The sequence below is a fragment of the Aulonocara sp. 'chitande type north' Nkhata Bay genome, linkage group LG7, assembly GCF_057382095.1.
Source record: "Aulonocara sp. 'chitande type north' Nkhata Bay isolate Kocher_YH1m ecotype deep benthic linkage group LG7, A_spYH_male_GT1.1, whole genome shotgun sequence".
In the NCBI taxonomy this organism is placed as follows: domain Eukaryota; kingdom Metazoa; phylum Chordata; class Actinopteri; order Cichliformes; family Cichlidae; genus Aulonocara; species Aulonocara sp. 'chitande type north' Nkhata Bay.
The window spans coordinates 43612617-43635032 of NC_141350.1; the positions used below are offsets into that span (position 1 = coordinate 43612617).

At 40.9% G+C, this 22416-nt stretch overlaps 2 protein-coding genes across 3 annotated transcripts; both read left to right on the forward strand.

Moving 5' to 3' along the window:
* Nucleotides 1-121: 121 nt before the first annotated feature.
* On the forward strand, nucleotides 122-2598 carry LOC147325837 (liver-expressed antimicrobial peptide 2). The gene is made up of 3 exons (XM_086300562.1): nucleotides 122-1606; nucleotides 1706-1845; nucleotides 2120-2598. The coding sequence occupies exons 1-3, from the start codon at nucleotides 1541-1543 to the stop codon at nucleotides 2151-2153; spliced, it is 240 nt and encodes a 79-aa protein (XP_086156688.1). The 5' UTR covers nucleotides 122-1540; the 3' UTR covers nucleotides 2154-2598.
* Nucleotides 2599-3745: 1147 nt separating this feature from the next.
* LOC147325838 (AP-4 complex accessory subunit RUSC2) lies at nucleotides 3746-21077 on the forward strand. Of its 2 annotated transcripts, none has more exons than XM_086300563.1 (10): nucleotides 3746-4025; nucleotides 10482-11880; nucleotides 12179-12395; nucleotides 12486-13493; nucleotides 15763-15839; nucleotides 15947-16121; nucleotides 16203-16308; nucleotides 16399-16445; nucleotides 17095-17758; nucleotides 17891-21077. In XM_086300563.1, the coding sequence occupies exons 2-10, from the start codon at nucleotides 10537-10539 to the stop codon at nucleotides 18000-18002; spliced, it is 3750 nt and encodes a 1249-aa protein (XP_086156689.1). In that variant the 5' UTR covers nucleotides 3746-4025; nucleotides 10482-10536; the 3' UTR covers nucleotides 18003-21077. The 2 variants fall into 2 exon arrangements, with proteins under 2 accessions (XP_086156689.1, XP_086156690.1); XM_086300564.1 differs by having other exon boundaries at nucleotides 12486-13394.
* Nucleotides 21078-22416: the final 1339 nt, after the last annotated feature.

A 22416-nucleotide genomic window follows, 5' to 3' on the forward strand; every position in this document is an offset into this window, starting at 1 on the left:
AAGCTGATTAGTTTTTAAGGAGAAAAAAACTTAACCTGTAAACCTTGGGTTTTAATGTTTACGTGGAAAACCGTAATACCATAATGTTGGTGTGACCGGTAGTAATCATTAAAAACACACACACACACACACACACACACACACACACACACACACAACCCAATTGTATTGTAGCCTTCTGGATTCACATCATGGCTGCTGATCAAAGTTTGCCCACAGGCTGATCATTTAGTTTAAAATGCTGCCTTCACTGTCTTTCATCTATATTTTAAATCGGTATATGCTACATGCAGAACAGACATGTGTAATATAGGAATGAATAACAACAATTAAAGGTTTACATAAAACTTAGCAGTACTTGCCGTAGCATTCACGCAAGTCCTGATGGTCGTCGTAAACATATTCAGTATCGACAGAATTAGAATTTTTGTCTGTTATGTATCTGTGATATTTAAAGACTTTATTTCTAATTCTTCAAACAAAATTCGTCATGAATACAAATATTAGTGACCATTGTTACATATGGGCAACACGTGAAACAATAAATCTTTTTTTTTTTTTAAACACATAGATGTTAATAATCAATGTGTGGTGATGGTCATGAAGACTTTTGTTCAGAATGGCCCAACCATTAAGGAGGATGTAGTAGTAATAATAATAATAACTTGTAATATTTATGATGCATAAAGACATGCATACGCTTTAAATACGCTTGCTATATCATAGCAAGAAGATATTTATGAAATCATTTTTAGATATTGCCCCAAGTGGTCTGTCAGTGAACTGCAGTTTAACCCCTGATATTTACGGGTGCATATGGTGTAATTAATTTTTTTTCCATTAGAAATGGTTGTTTATATCTGCATTAACTGTTAGTTTCTTTTTGCCAGCTTCATGTAAACTTCAGTGCACAAAATCCTAAATTCTTGAATATTTTGATAATTTGTGGGAATTGCATATTCATATCTGAATGATTTTTAAGTTATGTTATTAGTTAGCTTAGCTTAAAGTCTGGAAGCGGTCTCTCTGTTCGAAGTTTTGTTTGGGCAGAAACTAAACTGATTGTAGGGAAAGGGGGGAATTCAGGGAATCTTCGGGAAGTCACTTCATCAGATCTTGGACATCTGATGAAGCAACTTCATTTAATTTTTTAAGTTCCTTCCGGCAAGACTCCATGGGTGGAGCAAAAGGCTAAATGCATAGTGGTCTAAAGTCACGTTAGGGTTTCACTTAGAAACCTCCGACGTGGAGTTGGCCTCATTTAGTAGGTTGAGGTCCAAAGTGTACTTTGGAGTCACATAGATAAACTTTGTCTTCAGCTGTGTGATAACTACCACTGTGCAACAGATTCCCATCAGTGACTTTGACTTGACTTGCTCAGTCTGCCAAACCTTACGCCTTAGTCAATAAAGTAACAAATTAATGAATTATTCAGAAGGTAACTCCTCCCCAACCCAATTAAAGCCTTTAATACAGGCGTAGCTCACAAACCAAGCCTACAGCAAAACAGCCCCTGTCTTGAACGTCATCTGTAAGCAGCATGAGGACTCTCCAGGAAAAAATTATCATCCTTTCTGTTTTTCTGTCTTTGTTATGTGTCGTTCAGGTAAGTTATTTATTGTTTGTTGAACTTTCATGGAAATATTTTTTTTCTAATCAGTGTTTTATATGACAAAGCTAAAGGATCAAATATTTACCTTTACAGGTTCATTCAATGCCTGTGCCTGACGAGTGGCATGGCTTAATTCAGCGAACCAAACGTTCACTGTTGTGGCGCTGGAACAGTCTGAAGCCAGTCGGTGCCAGCTGCAGGGATCACCTAGAGTGTGGCACAAAATACTGCAGGTACAGCTGAAGCTTAAATATTTCATGACAGTCCATCGGTTTACCTGTCTTCCTGATACTCCTGATCATTTTTTGACTATTTTACATTAACTCTGTGTAGCTCTTAAATGTCAAACTCAGCATCATATTCTTTAAAAAAAAAAAACAGTTTTCACAGTGTGTTCATTACTATGCTGTACATAGGCAGTGTGAAGGTGTGTACACGTGTATTTTGCATGCATGGTCTGGATAAAGTCAAAGGGTAATAATGGTGCAATCATTCTTATCTTTACAGGAAAAATATCTGTTCTTTCTGGATCACCACCTGAAAAAGAGATGCACAAACACCATCAGAATCTACAACAGACATCTGCTTTATGGACCACAACTGCCTGTTTTGTTTTGTTTTCAAAAACCTGCCCGCTCCTTTATTCTGGCTCCAACATTCATTCTGAGCAATCAGATCTTTTTCCACCGCGCTGAATCAAAAACAAAGCTGTAAAATCCAGGCATGCATAACCAATCAAATGGCACCACCTTAAGTGATTTGTCTAAAACGCTGCTGCAACATCACACAAGCTGTGTAATCTGAATGTGTTTTATAAGAAAATATAAATATCCATGCAAAGTTTGAGCCGCTCTGGGTTTATTGGTTCAAGGTTGTTGCTGTTGTTTTTTTGTTTTTTTTTAAAGAGATTTTTTTAATGTATTTATTTGTAAATATTGTAAATAATGTAAAAATTCAAATATACTATACATTTTTTTTGAAGAGGTTGTACTGCCCACATCTTCATTTTCTTTTTTAGTAGTAAAATAAATTCAAAACACATTTATATATTTCTCACACTTCCTGCTACTCTTTCAGTTGAGGAGCTTGAAAAACAGCTTTCCACCCAGCTAAAAACAGAATTTGGGCTGGAACTTTGTGCCAAAATCTACTGTCATTACTCATACCTGCAGTAGTACTTAGTACTTATGCCTCTGTAGTTATTCTGACATGTTTGGCAGCTTTTTAAAAATGCCACAAATACTGCCTGAGCCCATGACCTCACACCAATGAGATTTGAAGATACCTGCCCTAAATGGTTTATATCTCGCATTAATGAGGAGAACTGATTTGCCCTCTGAGGTGGCCTTAAAACTGTAGATTCAGAGCTGCGTCCTCACTCTTATTATGCTTTGATAGATGCCCAATTCTCTCCTTCAAAATCTGGCTTACATATGAAAGCAGAGGTGGCCATATTTCCCACCAGTTGGGTTTACATGGGGTCAGCCAGCAGAGCGTCAGCCAGTATTACAGAAGGTCTTGAACATATCACGTCTCTTACTTGGACTGAAGCTGTTATTGATACCCTCACCTAAAAGGGGTTTTAGAGCTGTCAATCACGTGAGAATGGGAAGTGAAACACATCAACAACTGAACCCTAAATCCTCAGTTTCACCGCTAGAGGGCGAGCTGGGGCTGTTTAAGAAGTGAATATGCTATGGCAAAAGCACGTTTGAGACGTACAGGCCTGCTATCCGCCAAATAATACTCTATTATTAGAGCAGCAAGGGCGTATAGTTTTGAGAACCAATGGATCATGCCTTCACTGTTTACTACACCCACCACTTATATTGTTTATTATGAGTGTGGATAACAATAATAATAATAATATTTATTCTTGAGTAAGAAAAATAGATGTCAGCAATCAGACGAGGCACTGAACAGCATGTTTATTTTTATCGTTTCCACCCCCGCCAAAAACAAAACAAGACAAAACAAAAAACAACAATAACAAAATAAGAAAAATCGAAGTATATTAGGTTTTACTTGCTTCCTACCGGGTGTCTTGGATACTTGAGTAACAGGAACTTCTCCCTCCTCATTGGCTAACCTGGTCGTGACGCAACAACCCATCCATCCTGAGCGGTGGAGAAGCGGCGGCGTGGGGACCGCTGTGTCTGTGGGGGACTTCAATGCCGGAGCGGTTTCATATTACCCTAGTGTTTATTAATAGTTATGAATAAGAGGTTTTAACCGGAGATCTCTGACAACATAGATGAAAACATTAGCTTTCATAATACGCCTTTGACGGCTCTAGTGCGTCGAATAGTCTCGTCCGTAATAATAAAAAAAAGTGCATGTTTTTGGACCAAACCACATCCACATGAAGCACCTGCTCGGATGGAGATCACCTTTAACTGACGGCTGTTTTCAAGTAGGTGCTGCTTTGAATGCGTTTTGCGCTCCTGCTATGTTGCCTTTCATTAAGTGCTTCAGCTCATATCTTGTTCTCGTATTTGGTCACTTCACATTTTCTTGTGTGTGGGTTTGCTATTTCTAGAAGCTGTGTGCCCTGCCTCTTGTTGTCTAACGTGTCCCACTTAAGCCACTTTGAATATTTCTTTGCCATTGTGTAGATGCACACAAACACCTGGCCGCAAGGTAAGATGCAGGTCAGACATCATCTCTGATTCTCGAGATCCTCGTGAAACTTTCCCTTCACATTAACTGGAGACCACGATGAGCAGTCACTGATGTTGTCTAGTTACAGGGCATCGTCGCTCTTAACAAGCACTGTCTGGGCCTCTTTGCTTTCATGTAACCACAACATCCATCCTTCAGGTTGATGCTAACTAGACCTGACAGATATTTCTAGAGAAGCAGCTCAGTTAATCAGAACCATGTCCATGCGCTCCAGTACGCAGAGGGCCGGTTTGATTGGCTTAGATATTTGAGATGCAAGGTAGGAGGACTACCGGCAAAGATGAGGAGTTGTATCCACTTTGCAGTGATGTTGTTGCAGACAAGTAGTCTGAGGTTCTGGCCTACATTCCTGTTATATTATAATACTGAAAATAGGGTGACTCAAGGGAAACTAAACTAAAGGACTGATATTCGTGTAAGGTTCCTAAATGTTGACCAAATAACTTAAACTGATTTGTTTATTACGAGTATGGATAATACTTTAAATAATAAACATAACTATAGTTACATTTTATGAGCAAATTCCTTCATAATATAAGGTAGACAGGGGTTAGAAGTCAGAAGCAGCATGTGCTGAGGTTTGGGATACTGACACTTGATGTATAGATGTGACTCGTGATAATTCAGGGGTTCAGTGGGATTCTGAGACCTTCCACCATACATACCTGGACTGAAATTCATAAATGCCTTTATTTTCAGTATAGCTGTTGATACTAATGTCAAATGTAGCTATAATATCTTACATGTTCCAAGACCATCAGGGAATGATGCCCATGAACAAGGCTGTTATGCAGTTGGGAAGTGGAAAAGCTTTCATTTCTAAATTAATCATGTCCTCGTATTTAAGGAGCCAAAAATGATCTGCAACAAATGAAATGAAGAAATAAAGACAAACACAGAAAAACATATTCAGGTTCATAACTTGTTGGACAAACATTGTTGAAATTTGCCTCTGTACACCACCACAGTTGGTTTCAAATCAGACAGTCAATGTGTGACTGAAGCGCAGACTTTAAGCTTTAATTCAAGGGGTTTACTTTTTTAATACACAGTCCTCATCTCCAGAGGCTCAAAATTAATTGGACAAACTAACATCATTTTAAAAAAAATAAGCATTATTTTTAAAAGTTTGAAAATCCTCTGCAGTCAGCGACTGCCTGAAGTCCCCACAAAAACAGTTTCCTCCCACGAGATGCTCTGCCAGGCTTTTACAGCAGCCACCTTCAGCTGCTGCTTGTCTGTGGATCTCTCTGCCCTCACTTTTGTATTTAATAACTGAAAAGCTGAGATCAGGTTAAAGACTTGGCCATTGAAGAATATCTCGTTTCTTTGCCTTGACAAATTCTTGGGTTGCTTTTGGAGCATGTATTGGGTTTTTGTCCATGTGCACAATCAAGCTCTGTCTTATCAGTTTTGCAGCATTTAGTTGAATCTGAGCAGAGAGTGTAGCCCTACGCACTTCACAATTCATGCTCCTGCTTCTATCAGCAGTCACATCATCAATAAACACCAGTGACCCAGTTCCACTGGGAGCCATATATGTCCATGCAATAACATTGACTCCACAAAAATTAGACAGGTGATGTGGTACGTTTCAGATAATGAGCTGTTTCACTTCTTCTCCAGACTTTTCTCTTACTATTATCATTCTGCTGAAAAATTCATCTTGGTCTGTCTAAAATGCTTTTTCCAAACCTGGCACTTTCAGATCTTTTCTGGCCGTCTAATCTGGCCTGCTAGTTCTTGAGTGTAGCCAGTGGTTTGTGCCTTGTTGTGAACTCTGTATTTACATTCATGCAGGCATTTCTTGATTGCACACTTGGACCAATTCCTTAAGTTGTTGCTGTCTCTCAAAGCTTCAATTGCATGATTTTTACACCCCCCCCCCCCCCTTACTGCCCCTGACACCTCTTTTTGTCAACATGAGGTGAAATATATAAAATATGAGTACAGAATTTCAATCAACTTTATTTGTCATGATATAACAAGGGAGCAGGCCTCACCTGGCCATTAAACTGTCAGTCAATTGAAACGGTCAATCTTGAAAACCAGGTTTATTACAAAGAGTTGAAGTGTGACATGCACTAAACAATGTTATATAATCATTCAAAAATATTTACCAGAAACAGGATTTTGTGTCATATGATGTGATTATATGTTATGTGCAATAACCCACAGAAATACACAGAATGTGCTTTAATCAAAGATAACTCGTCTATATGATGGTGATAACTGTATGCCTTTTACTTTATGGCCAGGCGTGACATGCATATTTTAATAATATATATTTTATATTACCTGAATTATGATAATTGTAAACTGTGTAATGTTGTTTTATGAGCACTGCTGTCCTGCAACTGTTATTTCAGTCCCCTAAGTGAATTTTTGCCATAATATAAAAAATTAGCTGTCAAAAAATTAGCAAAACTCCTACAAGAAACAAAAAAGCGTACAATTGTTATTTTAGTATGTATGTGTTGAATTACATTACAGTTACATTACAGTGTTTTTAAAAAAGCGTCTGCGAAATCCAAATCTGCGTAATCTGTCCCAATGGATGGTTTTGGAAAATGTAAAAATTGTAACGAACTCATTAATCGCTTACATTTTTCAGTAATATGAACTCCTGTTCCTCTTGTGGATTATACAGGAGTGAAAATGGTTGGAAAATTGAAAGTATTTCTGGATGTAGACAAGATGCTTGACTATAAAACATTAATGTGCAGTTACTAAATATCCACATTATCCCTTCTTACTGGGATTCCACTGTGTGTTCGTGTGTGTGTGTGTTCACCTATCTCTGGTTGTTAATCAGGTTTTGTTAATAGATCACACACTAAATGACACAAATATATTAAGAAGATTTCGCTGAGGGACGTCTTTCACCGTTCTTATCGTTCTTATGGTGTCAGCTATTTCAAAATTTTGACTGTGGTAAATTGAGTTTGACACCTCTGATATATAAAGCCTGTATCTGAGCCAGAATCATAAAAATGGTATTTTAAATATATTTTTCTGTGAACCTGTGCAATCAAATTTCAAATAAAGAAAATAAGAGATCTAAAAAAAACCTTAATAGTTAATCAGTAACACATTACACATTTAAATTTGAAACAATCATATCTGTAAGTTCTTGACTCTTGAAAGTTTTCACTGCGCGTGTTATACGAGTCAGGGTAGGAATATAAACTGCAGGCTTTATGGGTCAGTGAAGGCCTATAACTGCAAGACGGTAATCATAGCCACTCATCCATCAACATAATCTCCATTACTGACTGAGCTAATGTGGGTGAGGAAAATCAGACACTTGTTTTGTTTTCAGGAAGCTACTTCACTTGTTCCTAAACCTCTATTCTACTTTGTTCTTTATTTTTCCAATTTCAGTCTGGTTTAAAGTCATAAAACAACACTACAACAACACACTTTTCTTCTGTGACTGAACATCATTAGTGCTCACCACTGGATGAATATTTTATATGTAGTTTGCACTTGCTTTGTATTTATCTTTTTTTCTTGTCCTCATTATTTTATTGCATGAAGGGGAGATGTTTTTATTTTAAACGAGTGTGTGCAAAGTCAGCAGCACTACACGTGAACATGATGGAACACTTTCAATTAACTAAAGTGATGTGAAAGTGTATTTACTCTTAGGAGTGCCAGCGGAGCAACTCTGCAGTGCAGCTGCCCTAGTTACAGAGCAGCCAGATGACTGTGAGTGACTGTGGTTGGCCCAGGCTGAGAGAGGAGGAGTTTGTTATGGTTGACTGAATTATGGAGTGTAGGCTGCTAGAAGCAGACTTGGATGGCAGGACCGGCGGGGTAAATTGAGGGAGAAGACTGTGACAGCAGTAGCTTGCAGATGTGTTTTAGGTTTTTATCTTCTTCTTTTTTTCTTCTTTTTTTACTCCAGATTTGAAAATGCATTTTTTTAAATCTAACACTAAAATGTTTAAGTAGGCCCCTGAGCTGCATATACAGTTGGAAAATCCACTTGATAAACTGTACACTCTCGCTTTTCTCTTTAATCTGTTCACGTCATAAAACATTGAGCTGCAGTAATCACTGAGGTAAGAAAACAGAAAAATGAGAAGCACGTATGCAGTAATAGACAAATCCTCATGCAAATGGCAACAGCAAATATATTTTTTAAAAAGATGTAATTGTGCTTTGCACAAAACTCTAAACGTTTTCAGTTATGATTAATGCTTGTCAGTGTTAGCTGATGGCTGTACATAGAGACTGAGCATTCCATCAATGTAGTGTACTTAATACCAGTGTTGGGTAAGTTACTTTAAAATAGTAACTTAGTTACATTACTAGTTACTTCTCTCAAAAGTAACTCAGTTACTTCAAGTTACTCGTTACTTTCAAAGTAACTAGTTACTAGGGAAAGTAACTTTGGTTTTACTCAGAATTCTCTTGTTAATGTGTTTCTCCCATAACTTTGCCGGTCTTCTAGCTTGCTTACTTGCCACAAGTGCACTGTGCCACCTACCAATAGAAAGGATATGATAACGTGCATATTTCCACGAGAGAAATCCCACGCCTGGACCGTCATTGACTGCTGCCATGATTCTAGCCTACGTCACAGAGTCATGTGCGCCTTTTACATCCAACACAAAAACTGCAGTCGTGGTGCTTTCGATTGTACTCAGAACTCGGAAATTCTGCCTTCTGAATAGGAAGATGTAGGTAACACCAGACTGCAGATGAGCTGCATACAGGGCTGGACTGGGACAGAAAATCGTCCCGGGCATTTTGACTAGAAACTGGCCCACCATTATAGGAAAAATCATAAAGCCTTTGAATGAAAATAAACACTGTTGTGACAGTGTTGTACACTGTTTTGATGGTATATATGCATCAATCTATCAATCGTTTGTTGTAAGATTCAGATAATTATTTTTTAAAAGCTAGACATTTTAAATGAGAATAAGAAAGAAAAGTATTTCCTTGTGCCCACCTCTCCCTGTTAATGCCCTACAACCCCCTGGCAACACTTTGCTAGATCCGCACCTGCACAGTTACCAGCTGTCAGCTACCTAAAAAAGGATCCTGGTGTTATTTGTCTCTCAGAAACAGTTCATAACTTCCCTTCAACTCATTCATGTCACCTAAAAAGTAAACCTGTTTCTCCATCACCTGTTCAGCTCTGATGATTCAGTAAGGACATCTCCTGGTTTCATCTTCATGTTTCCCTCTCACCAGATAACCAAACCATATCATGACCAGCAGGTTTACAGCTGTGGCTCCAGCAAACATCAGCTGATACTAGAAATTAATATTAAATAAATTCTAACAACAGCTGATCAAGCTTAAATGTGCTGCTGTTGTTTAGCGCAACATCCGCTGGTTTCCTCTTTCGGCGCAAAGTGAGCGATAAACAAACAAGAGAGCCGATCAGCTGATCATTGATCAGTTTTCATGATTGAAGTAGAAACGGGAGAGGGAGGGGGGAGAATGAGAGAAGAAGAGGCAGCTGTGCAGCAAAGACAGAGAATAACTCCAGCTTTGTGCCTTTTTCATTGTAGCTGAATTACGGGACAAACTGTTCCTTTTCACCTCAATAAGAAGCGTTTAATATTTTCTCTGAATACCAGACGGGACGGTTGGCAACTCTAATAACTTATGAACAAAATAAAGTTCAACATCATTAACTTCATAGCACCCACCCAGCTGTATAGAAACTCCGTCATGCTAGCTAGCACGCAGTACGGAAAAAGTCAGAATAACGAAAATAAACTACACCTAAACTTGGTTTATATCTGACCCAGAGAGACTGCAGGTCATAACTTCTTACCTGAAGTTCAGTTCACACTTGGACCGGCGGCTGCCTCGGGTCTCTTTTCCTTCTGCGTCCCTTTTCCTTCATCCACCTGCTGGCCTCCACCACTTGCTAATGTTACTGAATCTGTGGAAGCTCCGCGATAGCCACCACACGAAGTAACGACCCTATCTAAATCCCAGTAACGAGTAACGCGTTCCTGATTTTGGCATAATAACTAGTTACCGTGCTCGTTACCACAATAATAACGTAGTTACTGTAACGCGTTATTTAATAACGCGTTAGTCCCAACACTGCTTAATACTGATTTTATCTTCGCTTGTACAAGCTTCCTGTTGTATAATTCTGAATGAATTTCTGCAGAATCCCCAAAATTTAATCTATTCTGTGTTACTCTTCCAGGATTAAATTATAGGAACATGGAGACAGCTTTCGTTGTCCAGCCCTATACAGAAGTATGATTGGAGCATCCAGTCTCTCTGGGGACACCTTGATAGCCTGCCACTTCCCCGTGGTGCAGCTTTCCACTTGGCAGCTTCCTGTCCAGGCCCTGTGCAGCTCTGCCAAGAGGCCCGGCCGGCTGTGCTCAGCAGGCCTGACTCGGGCCGTGTCCCTCCCAGAGCAAGAGTCGATAAACTGTGAGCATGCCTTCACCGGTGACCGGAGACATTTTTCCAGCAGCTACAGCAGCCTCAACGAGGACCGGACAGAAGAGGAGGGAGGCAGCGACGGAAGCTGGAAGTACGAATCCACCTCGTCGCCCGAAGAGACGAGTTCCCACCAGAAGAAGGAAAGCTCCGTGCCTAGAAGCAATGTCCGGTCACGCAACTCCTTCCTTCCCTGTACAGAGCTAAATGAGGACGAAGAGGATGAAGACAGCGATGGAGATAATCTGCACAGATATCACGAGGACTCTTCGTTCGTGCTGCATGGAAATTCCAATTGGCCGCTAAGTAATGTCGCCACAAACTACCCAATATACCCAAAGCCCCACGGGAACCTGGACAGTGAATGGGGCAATGAGGGAACTATGCTGGTTAGTGAGAGCGATCAGGAGTGGCTCTCTAACCAGTCCAACCAGATGGACTCACTGCCACCTGAATGCCAGTGCTGTCACATGAGCAGATCTAGCATCACGATGTTGGCTTGTTTGGAGAAGGACTCAGACAGACTGGAGGATAACATGTCCTGCTGCCTCCACGGCCAACACAAATGTTCCCCAGAGCTTCTTTCCAACAACCACACGGAGTATGTCAGTGACTCTTCCTGTAACAGTTCTGACGGCGTCTTGGTTAACTTCTGCACTATGTACAACAGGAGCAACAATCCTGCCACACCTCATGATCTCAGCAGTCCTGCAGCTCACCCCTCTGGGTCATCAGAGGGATGTGTATTCCTCAACCTCCAACCTGTCCCCCAAAGTCAGAATGAAGAAGTCAAACTTGATAGCATGACGGTTTACTCTCCTCCGAAAGAGGAGGTTGACATGCTGCTTTCTGCTTCCCGCCTGTCCCCTCGGGGCCTTGACTCTAACTGCAATCTGTACTCACTAGAGGAGCTACCCGCGGGTCTCTCCTCTCTAGAGGTATCAGACCTGACTGCCTGTCTTCAAAGCCAGGCCACACTGGCCATGGGGACCAACCAGAAGTACTACAAGCTTGTGACTTGTGACCTCTCTTCCCAGTCACCCAGCCCGGCCTGGTCCAGTGTCACCGGCTGCCCCGAAGGTCAGAGCAGAGGCAGCCCCTTCCTTCTCAGTTTTGATCAGAAGAAAGAAGGACAGCAGAATGAAATTGAGAAGGTAAAAAAAAAAAACTTTATAGTGTTTGGATGATTAAAAAAAAGATTTAGAAGTACTGTTTTTAGATCTATAATTTTAATGTGATTTGCAAATAGAAGAAATGGCAAATGACTCAATTAAATTATGTACTAATGTTTTATATATCAGTTACACAGCTTTGATAAGAGTAATGAACTTTGCTGCTGCACACATTGTTCCCTTTTGACAATCTGACCACCTTTTGGGAACAGCATTTATAAACTTGATAGAGGACCAGCAAAAGGAGACGGGTGTTCAGTTTTGCTGTTCTCATTTTCAGATCCAAGATTACCAGGTTGCAACCACCTCCACTGACAAAGCCCTCTGCAGAAAGAAACAGGCAGATAGCATCCAGAACCTCTCCCACACGCCTTGCTCGCTGTGCCCCAGCCAGTGTGGCCCACATAGCAGTAAATGCCAAGACGCAAGAGTGGCAACCACACAGCCATCTGTGATGCAGGACCAGGAGCACAACTATCCTTGTGATACTGAGAAGGGTAAAGCAGTGGCTAATAGAAAAATCCAGTTCTTTTGCTTTGTGTCTGTGATTTTGAGTGAAAAATCTTTATCTTACATGTCCTTCCCAGGACCAAGTCCAGATGTGGTGCGCTACAGTAAAGCCCAGAGGCCAACCTCGCTGCCCATCCAGCCCTTTGTTCTGGTTCCTGCAGGAAAGCCGCAGCCGCCGTCCCAGCCCCTTGGCTGCCTGCTAGAGCAGTATCTAAATAAAAAGAGCAGTAAGACTGCTAACATGCAGCCGGCCTTCAGTTTCAAAGGCAAAAGCAGCCAAAGTTTTTCAGATTTTCACCCATCACCGACAGACAACCACTGCTCCATCTTCCTAGAGGCTCCTTCTAGCTCTGATACCTGCTCCACCTGCACACCAAGCCCAGAGTGCTTCATCCGCACGCGTTCATGGAATCAGTTGGGTGAAAGCCAAGACTGCACCGGTCCATGCACGTCAAACAGCAGCCTGGATTCACATCATACTAGTTGTCCCACAGAGGCCCAAGAGCAAGACAAAGCAGGCCCACATTCAGGCCAAACTCAGACTAACACTTTGCTTAGTCTTGTCTCGGCTCCGAGTCGATCCAGTCTCATTAGGATTCCCACCTACCAGGACTTGATCAGTCTCACCTTTGAGCAAAGCCAAGTGCGCGCCGAGCCTAAAAGTGCTAATCATTCCCTTAACTGCACCACCTATCATTCAATATTGTCTCAAAACCCACCCACTTTAACCATCACCACTGACACCCACCACCCAAACTCGCAGGTGTCTGTTTCTCCTCCCAAAACCTCACTGCCACAGGAAAAGCTCCCACAGTGTGGAGCGGCACCTGCAGCTGACTCAGGCTTTTTTCACTCTAGTTTCACAGCTGCCCTCTCCTCAGTGGCTCCTCTCTCCTCTCTGAGTTCTCTCCTCTCCTTGGCCGCTTCAGGGCTGCAAATCCAGGACTCTGCTGGACACAGTTTGAAGCCAAATCAGAGTCATCACAGTGAGTCTCTGATCCTGAGCGACAGGCCGCCCACAGAGTTCAACCTCTCACCCGATACGTCTTATGAGTCCATGTCTATCAGCCATCTTCAGAGGAGAAGTGAGCCTCAGTTGACTGCTGATAAATGATGTGAAATACTGTCAATATATTATAATTGAAATGTAGTAAAAAGTGACTGGATTGTCTAGCCGGTGATGAGTTGTTAAGAGCAGCAATAAAAACTCACAGTGCTGCAGCAGTGCTTTGAATACCCTGAAGGGGCTTCCTCTCAAACATGACCTATTTTTAACTCTCCCAGCACAGGATTGGCTGAGCCGTCCTCTCTGTAGCCTATGTGTGCGCGACTGCGGGACAAAAGAGAGAAGGATGCAGTAGAAACAGTGTTAATGATTTATATCGCAATCACTTTGTTTTAGTGCTACCATATAAGTCGCTTGGTGTAAATATAGTTATATAAATGTAAACCATTTCCAATAAGGTAAAGATTAGTAATAGAGGAGGCATTTGCACAACTGCAAAAAGTCTATGTGGTGCAGCACTGCAGGCAGCATCAACATGCATAAAGAATTTACTGTGACATTTGCAGAGGCTAGCCAGTATGAGAGATGAAGAAGAGAGACAGGGTGAAGCGAGTCATTGAAGACCGCTGCTGAAATGGAAAAAACGACTCTTTCATCTTTGGTTCCCTTCGACATTTGCATTCCTGAAATATGATAATGAACCCCGAAACCCTGCTCTCCTATGACTGTGTATTGACCCAGTTAGTGAACACTTTCTTGAAACACACGCTGATAGTCTAGTGCAGTGGTTCTTAACCTTGTTGGAGGTACTGAACCCCACCAGTTTCATATGCGCATTCACTGAACCCCTCTTTAGTGAAAAATAAAATATGATTTTATTTTTCAAATTCAAGACATAGATATGTTTTTTATTGGTGCACAAAATGAGCCGTGCATGTCACGGTGGAGACTCTGCCGAACCCCTAGGGTTCGATTGAACCCAGGTTAAGAACCACTGGTCTAGTGTCATGATTTTAAACTGATAGTACAAGGAAAGTCCCAAAACAAGCTGACTTATACCAAAACCTACCTAGAACTATCCATCTCCAGAGTTTTAATTCATCATTAAAAGAAGATATGGCTTTTTGGAAAATAATCTACATAGAGAGACAGCAATGCAGCAAATCAGTCGCACTAGGGGGAAACAGTTGGCCAGTATAAAATCTGAAATTGAGGACTGAAATAAAAAAAAACTCCAGCCATCCATTTTTCTTTTCCTTATCCAATTCAGGATTGTGGAGGGGTTGGAGCCTGTTCCAGCTAAGAGGCAGAGGTCACCCTGGACAGGTTGCCAGTCTCTCCGGGCCAGTCCCAGTCTTACAGGGCTAAAGTGGAGCTGTGTCTAGCAGTTAGAAAGCTTAAGCTTCCTGAATTAGTTTTTGAATTTCATTTAATACATTTTGAACACTGTCAGAATCCTTAACTTACACAAATACGCTCACTGGCCACCTTATTAGTTACAGCTTGTCAGTACAAGGTTTGATCGCTTTTGCCATCAGACTGCCTTTAATTCTTCGTCTCATAGATTCGACAAGGTGCTGGAAAAATTCCTCTGAGATTTTGATCAACATTGCTATGATAGCACATGCATTTACTGCAGAATTGTTGGCTGCACATCCATGATGTGAATCTCCAGTTCTACCACATGCCAAACATCTATTGGACTGAGATCAGGTGACTGTGGAGGCCATTTGAGTACAGTGAACTTACTGTCATGTTAAAGAAACCAGTTTGAGATGATTTAGGCTTTGTGACATGATGGCGTCATGGTCAGCAACAGCGTGTGCCAAGAAAATACCTCCCATACATTGCACAACCAGCATCAGCCTGAATTGTTGATACAAGGCAGGCCAAAGTTTTGGCCAAATACCTTCTGAATGTCGCAGCAGATCAGGCAACATTTTTCCAATTTTCTGTTGTCCAATTTTGGTGAGTTTGTGTGAATTGTAGGCTCCCTTTCCTGTTAGAAACGGCTATTAAAGTTGCTATTTAAGTTACTGACATTATCCATTTCCACATGTCTGAATGCATTGTTGCTGCCATGGAACTGGCTGATTGGATGGCAGTCAAAAAGTTGCACCAAAGTGTCCAGTGAGTGTATATCAGCCTAAAACTGACAGTTTCTGGGTGTTACTCATTGGTTGGTCATGCATCACACCACACATAAGCTTTAACTAGCAATGAAATCAACAGAGACACCTTAACACCACACCAGTTCATGCTCTTGAACAAGTATAAAGTATAAAGTTGTCAGATATTGTATCTGAATAAAATTCATCCTGTCCAACTTGCTTGTTTGGTGTCTCCAGGGTTGCTGAGGTCTGTGAGCAGGGCGGTGGATCTGATTATGGCTCATTTTGGCAGCAGCAGAGATCCTGAAGAAAAGGTATTTTGCTGACCTTAGCATTGTTATTGACATATCACAATATAAATGTGCCAGCAGGTATATTGTGTAAGCAAAAAATATAATGTATAACATTTCCTCTGGCTCAGATGCGCCTGGGGAACAGTTCTTACAGTCCTACAATCGCTGGTCTGGTCCTGGAACACTTGTGTCCAACGATCCAGGATATTCTAGAGGACGGTCTTAGGGATCACAAACTGGATTTTATAATCGGACAACGCCGCAATCATGCCTGGAGTGTGGTCGAAACCTCTACTAGGATTGGTAGGCTAAAGGGTCTCATCAGTTTGCCCAAGCAGGATTCTGTGGTCTTTGATATAGTTTTATAATCTCTGTTTAACACAGGTCCATCCACCAGAGTTCTTCACAGTCTTGTTTCCAAAATCAGACGCTGTCCCCAGCTCACCAGCCACTGCATGAAACTGAGAGCCTTCATCATGGGCCTGCTTAAGTAAATACCTTTGATGTTACTAATGAGGCAAATAAAGATGTGCGAAGAACATAACCTTTGATGTTCTCTTGGTTGTTTCTTTTCTTACAGCTTGAGAGCTTTGGAGTTCTGGCTCAGTCATCTTCAGAGTCAAAAAGGTGAGGCGACAGGCAATTTATAGTTCTTTATTTCTGCCTCCAGGGAGCCATAACTCAGCTTGTGCACCACTTTCGCTGACACTCAGTGAGCTTAACAACTAAATGGATTGCAACGACTCTTGAAATAACATAATCTCCCACCTGTATCCTGCTTTTTTTTACTCCTCAATACTTTCAGTCTGTTGGCTGTCTTCTTTGGATTTAGCACCAATTAGGGAATGCTATCAGTCTAACAACCTAAAGTCAGGTTAACCAGCTAAACAGCTGTAAGCTTATCAAAAACTTGTCAGTAGTTATCTATAGTACAGGAGCTGGAAATCTTAGCTCCTGTCGCTTTAAGGCTGTCTCCCTAGAAGTTCAATTTTTCTGACTGGTTGTCCCTCGCCAGGAATGTCGGGTCAGTAGAAAAAATGTTGGAGAATTTGTCTTTGGAGTCTTTCTGAAGCATACCAGGACTAGATTTATCTTATTAATTGAACATTTATCCATGAAAAATACGAGCATCCAACTTTAAATAAGATAAGACATAATACAGCTTTTTAAATGCTCTAGTCCAAAGTACCCATGATAAAAACTGAACCGAAGCTATCAAAATATTATTGCTTATGTGTGGATCTGTGTGTGATCACTTCCTTTACTTTCTTCCTAGATGTTGTGAAAACCTACTACCATTCTTGGGGGTTCCTGTCTATGTCCCTGGGTCGCTGTCATCCTTTGTTTCAGGAGCTGCTTCTTCTCCTGCAACCACTCTCTGTGTTGCCCTTTGACCTCAACTTGCTTCTGGAGCCCCGACTGTTACGCCACAGACAGCTGTGGTCAGAGGAGCAGGCTCTCTCCCCACCTCAACCGTGCTCAGCACTTTTAGCAACCAGCTGGCCAAGACTGCAAGGCGACAAAAAGGAAGGCATCAGCTACTACAGTCAGATTTCACACCAGATTGATTTGCACCACCAAGAGTCTCTCAGCTCTCACAGTTCAAGCTGCAACAAGCAACAGTGTGGTTGTATGCAGACCAGCAGGAGTCCAGTGTTAGCTCCTATTCCAGAGTGGTGTCCTAAGGAGCCTGACGTTGTGGATGGAATGGAGGACTGTAGCCAAAATCATACAGATACTTGGTTTCAAATAAGTATGGACAACAAGAAAGAAGAAACAAAGGTGGAAAAAGACTGTGGCATCTCAAATCTACCTACTACCGAACAGGCACAAAGTCCTTGTTGGGGTGGGCTTCGCTGGGCTAAACTGTTTGGAGCAACTGGTACTTCATCCACACTGGGAGCAATTTCTCAGAGTCACACAGGAGCACACACCACAAAGTAAGAACCAGTGAGTGAATGAGCGAGTAATCCTGAGTAGTAGTTGTTGTAGTTGTTGTCTTTGTGAGGATGCTATCCAGACAGTGTGTTACTCTACTCATGAGCATTATCTCTTTATCATTTGTTTTGAAGCCACAGGCGACCATCACAGTGGCTACGTTTGGACCGATCACAGCTTGGACTCTTGGCTCAATCCATCAGGTCCATGAAGCTAGGAGGAGCTCAAACAGACAAGGACTGCTGAAAACTAAACCCTCCATGGGGGAGAGCCAGACTGCAGATTATTTACTGTAAGAACAAAAGTCTTAACTGGATGAAAGTGCAGCGCTTAGCCATGCTGCTGCAGAACTGAGAAGAAAGCACAAAAACGCAAGATTAACAGCTTTGGCTCTTACTCAGCAAGCTTTGCATTACACCAAATGTTGTGAATCAAAGCAATGTTTTTGTGTTCTTGCTGAGTACCTGTTAAATATCAGCTTATCACCATGTTGTGCTTTTAAAACAAATTAGCGCTATGGACAGGGGAGGGTGTAGCATCACAAAGTGTAGCATAACAGCAAAAAAAGACTAGTTTAAGTGGCAGATCTTCACATCAGACTAATAATGTGTCAATGTATAAATTAATTGTCTATGTATGCAGAAACATGTGTTACATATAGTATTCATGAAATTATAAATGTCAGGAAAAGACCTAGTGATACTGATATAATAGCTCTCTAACTAGTCACTCAAATTGGATTAGATATGCACTCACTTCATAAGCTAGACCTGTTCAACTGCTTGTTGATGCACATCTAATCAGTTAGTCACATGGTAGCAATCCAATGCATTTAGGCAAGTATACAAGGTCAAGATGACCTGCTGAAGTTCAAACTGAGCATGAAAATAGTTGCTTAATGGGCTAGGCTGGGTAATTTAGGAACCAGTTTACAGTTTCTAAAATACAGAGAATGGTCAAAAAAAGGCCAGGTGAGCATGGCCATACTACTTTGAGCTGATAGGAAAGTAACAGTGACTCAAATAAGCATTCGTCACAATCAAGGTTTGCAGAAGAGCATGAACGCACAGCACATCAAACCTGGGACCTTGACACTCCTGTCCGCAAAATTGGAAAACGAGATCTGAAAAACACTGCCTTGTCTAATGAGTGTCGATTTCTGTAGGGTCAGAACTTGGCGTAAATAACATGAAGCATGGATTCATGCTGCCTTGAATCAACAGTTCAGGTTGTTGTTGTTGTGATGGTGTGGGGGATATTTTCTTAGCACACTTTGGGCTCAGGAGTAACCGAGCATCATTTAAACACCACAGCCCACCTGAGTGTTGTTGCTGATGACGCCCATCCCTTTATGACCTCGTTATGATTCAAATCATGGATGTGCAGCTGAAAAATCTGCATCCGTAGTCATGTTGATATGAACTAAAATTTCCAAGCAATGTTTACAGCAACTTGTTGAATCTATGCCATAAAGAATAAAGGCTGTTCTGAAGTCCAGGTTCAACCCAGTGTAGCAAGGTGTGTGCATGTGCAGTGACAAACCTTCTAAGAGCCAGTTAGTGTGTTTATAACCTGCAGATGGTTGCTCAGTAGGTTGCTTAGTCTGAGGTTTCAAAAAGGGAGTACAGCAATTGGTTCTTTTTTTTCTGTGGAGTTTTGTAATTTGTGCCATAAGTTGTCAGATATGACTTGATAAATATGATCAGGCTAACAAAAATACAAATCTATTTAAAAAAAGATGGGAAGCCATATAAAATCTTAAAAAAAACCCCAATAACAAACAAACAAACAAAAAACAGGAATAAAATTACCTGCAAACAATTTAGCCCATCATTTACCAAAAAGTAGAAAAAGACAGCATCAAATATTGAAAATGGTAAGTAATTGGTTTTAAGCAAATTTTTTAATTTGATGCCAGTAACACTTTTCAGAAAATAGGGGACAAAACAAAACAAAAATAAGCACTTTGTGAACCATCTTTGCAGTCTAACGTGATTAAATGATAAAAAAGAGCATCATAGAGGCGCTGTCTGTCCGAAGTAAAGATGGTACTGGTGATCTTTGGGCCCTTGAGGGGCAGCATTCGCTTTCAAGAACATCTCGACCATCATTTTCTCGGAAGATTAAACTGATATCAGGACGTCAGCACCTGATATGCACATGTTCCAGCATCATGGCTGTAGTAGAGACTGGGAGGTTTCTGTGTAAATACAACATATGACACAGGGTGCCACACACAGGGTTCTCCTGCAAGGCGATGTCATTCATACAATGTGAATCTGTTGTAGACAGATGTTCAAAACTTCCCGTTTCTCACATTACTTTCCGTCATTGTCATTTTATTGATGAAAAAAAGAAAAAAGAAAGAAATAGGTGCTTATCAGTGCCAGATACGCCACACACACACTCACACACACCAGCCTCATGTAGTAGATTGTCAGTGATGGTTTTATTCCCAGTAACTTGCCTTTCTTCTCCATATTCACAGCATGGATTTATTGTAAATGCATGTCGAGTCAGCAAAAGTACAGAAGGTCGTCCTGTGTTCATTGGATCTCTCAACTTCCTTTCGCTGCTTTTCTCCCCTTTGACGTTTTTACAGGTGCAGATTTTGTTCTGGACATTTTCTGGCATGGAACTTTTAAATGTGTAGAGCTGTTTGGTTAATACTGTAGCATGCCTTCAGGTCTTCCAGTGATGTTAACCACATAAGCCACCTTGTGGCCGTTTCAGGTATTTAACTGTGTGTCAGGTATACTTTGATTGACTGGTATTGATATAAGATGGAAGAAAATGGAGGTAAATGTGACTTTCATTGAATAGTATGAGGTCTGTTAAGTTTTTCCTTCTTCCTATAGTTTCTCTTTTCCCCCGAATGCTTCCTCTAATGCCCAGTGACAATCAACCTGTTAATAAAGACTTGACATCTTCACATGTATTCACCTTTTTCTTTTTTGTGTCTTTACATTTAACTGCTTGTGATTTGAAAGGATTTGACAAATTTTACAACTTCATCATGCTGGTTACGATCATTTTATTGGGATGTGTGGTATTTTTTTGACTTGCTGCTCTTTTCCAGTGCAGTCTGGGAAGGTTTACCAAAGGTATGTCCACACAGGAAAAGGTACCCTGTAGGATGGTGTAGGAATAGACATATCCCACTTGTGGGAGCTGCCATGTTGCACTTTTGGAGACAGAAGGGGGGGTGTCCAAATTCATAGGCTGCATCCTCCTGAGGTCACATTTGTAGGCCGATTATGTCACAGGGCGGTCCAAATTCATAGACTCAGCCAACAAATGCACCCTCCTTTTCCCTAGATTTGAAGGATGGGTCAGGTGTATCCTTCGTGGCCCACAATATAACAGAATTCATAGCGCGGCCCAGTCAATTCCAGTTTCCAACAATGGCAGCAGCTACTTATACATATGTGTATATATATATATATATATATATATATATATATATATATATATATATATATATATATATATATATATATATATATATATTGTGTTCTGCTTACTGCCTCGTCTGTTTTTAACAGTAGACAGTGATTCAGTTTGCGTCTCCTTTTATTGTCTTCATTCTGTGTTTATGGTTTGGTCCTTTTGTCTTTACTCGTCATGTTTGACTTTATGCCTTTCTGTATAGTGCCTGGGATGCCCAGAACTCAAATTGCACTGTTGGAAGTTTAAATTGGTGTATTGCAAAAATAAAACTATGAAGACACTCAAAATAAACACATCGCTGTCACTGAAGCTAGTTGCTTGCAGGTGCCCACCTCAGAGTTATGGGAAAACAGTCAGAATTCTGACTGTTTTCTCAGAATTCTGGAAAAGAAAAAAAAAAGATCTGTCCACTTCTTTTATTTTTGGCGGGGGTGGGGGGGTATTTCTCCATGTGGAAGCACACACAGGAAGCAGCGCTCGGCCTCCTGGTTGCACTGTGGTGTTTACCAGTTGCTACAGAGAATTAAATTGAAACAAACTGATGGAGCTCAAAGTCCTAATGGAACCAACAAGAGCACCGAAACCTCTCCCGATAGAAGACTTTAAAATGTCTGCTAAGAAATGCACAGTCTGTGGTCTGGTGATTTTATTGTGCTCGCTAACAGAGCTGAGACGTTTCTGTTCAGTCCCGTTAACAGATTATCGGCTCCATTTATTCCCCCACCAAAAAATATTTGTAGTCGAGTAAGCAGCATTTCATCTCAGAGAGAATTTCAAGTGATAGTTTTCTTCATATAAGTAATATTTTATACAAATACACACACCAAAAACAATAATAAAATAAAATTCTGGGAAAACGCTCAAGGGCGACCCCTAGCGACTGTCAGCATGAAGGATACGTGATATGACGAAGATGGGTGTGAGAACGTTTCACAAATTGTTTTCAATGGAAAGAAGATGAACTGTGGATATCTTATTCTGGGAAGAAACGAAATACCATTAACTAAAACTCTTTAGAGGAATTTTTCGAAAGACTTACTGAAAAGGGATCATAAATTATAGATTAACACTTTATAATATGACCAAGGCTGTAAATCCCCCTGTAATTAAATAGAATGTCAAAGTATTTTATTTCAGATTAGAATTTAATTATATTTGCCTACAAATGCTTAAAAACAAGCTAGAATAAGGGAGCAACAAGTCTATGGGA

What these genes read in the sequence shown, in the direction of transcription:
- LOC147325837 (XM_086300562.1), top strand. Translation starts at nt 1,541, where the DNA reads ATGAGGACTCTCCAGGAAAAAATTATCATCCTTTCTGTTTTTCTGTCT. An exon ending in CTTTGTTATGTGTCGTTCAG is followed by an intron (nt 1,607 to 1,705) that starts GTAAGTTATTTA and finishes TTACCTTTACAG; the next exon opens with GTTCATTCAATGCCTGTGCC. An exon ending in TGTGGCACAAAATACTGCAG is followed by an intron (nt 1,846 to 2,119) that starts GTACAGCTGAAG and finishes TTATCTTTACAG; the next exon opens with GAAAAATATCTGTTCTTTCT.
- LOC147325838 (XM_086300563.1), top strand. Translation starts at nt 10,537, where the DNA reads ATGATTGGAGCATCCAGTCTCTCTGGGGACACCTTGATAGCCTGCCAC. An exon ending in AGCAGAATGAAATTGAGAAG is followed by an intron (nt 11,881 to 12,178) that starts GTAAAAAAAAAA and finishes TCTCATTTTCAG; the next exon opens with ATCCAAGATTACCAGGTTGC. An exon ending in TTCATCATGGGCCTGCTTAA is followed by an intron (nt 16,309 to 16,398) that starts GTAAATACCTTT and finishes CTTTTCTTACAG; the next exon opens with CTTGAGAGCTTTGGAGTTCT.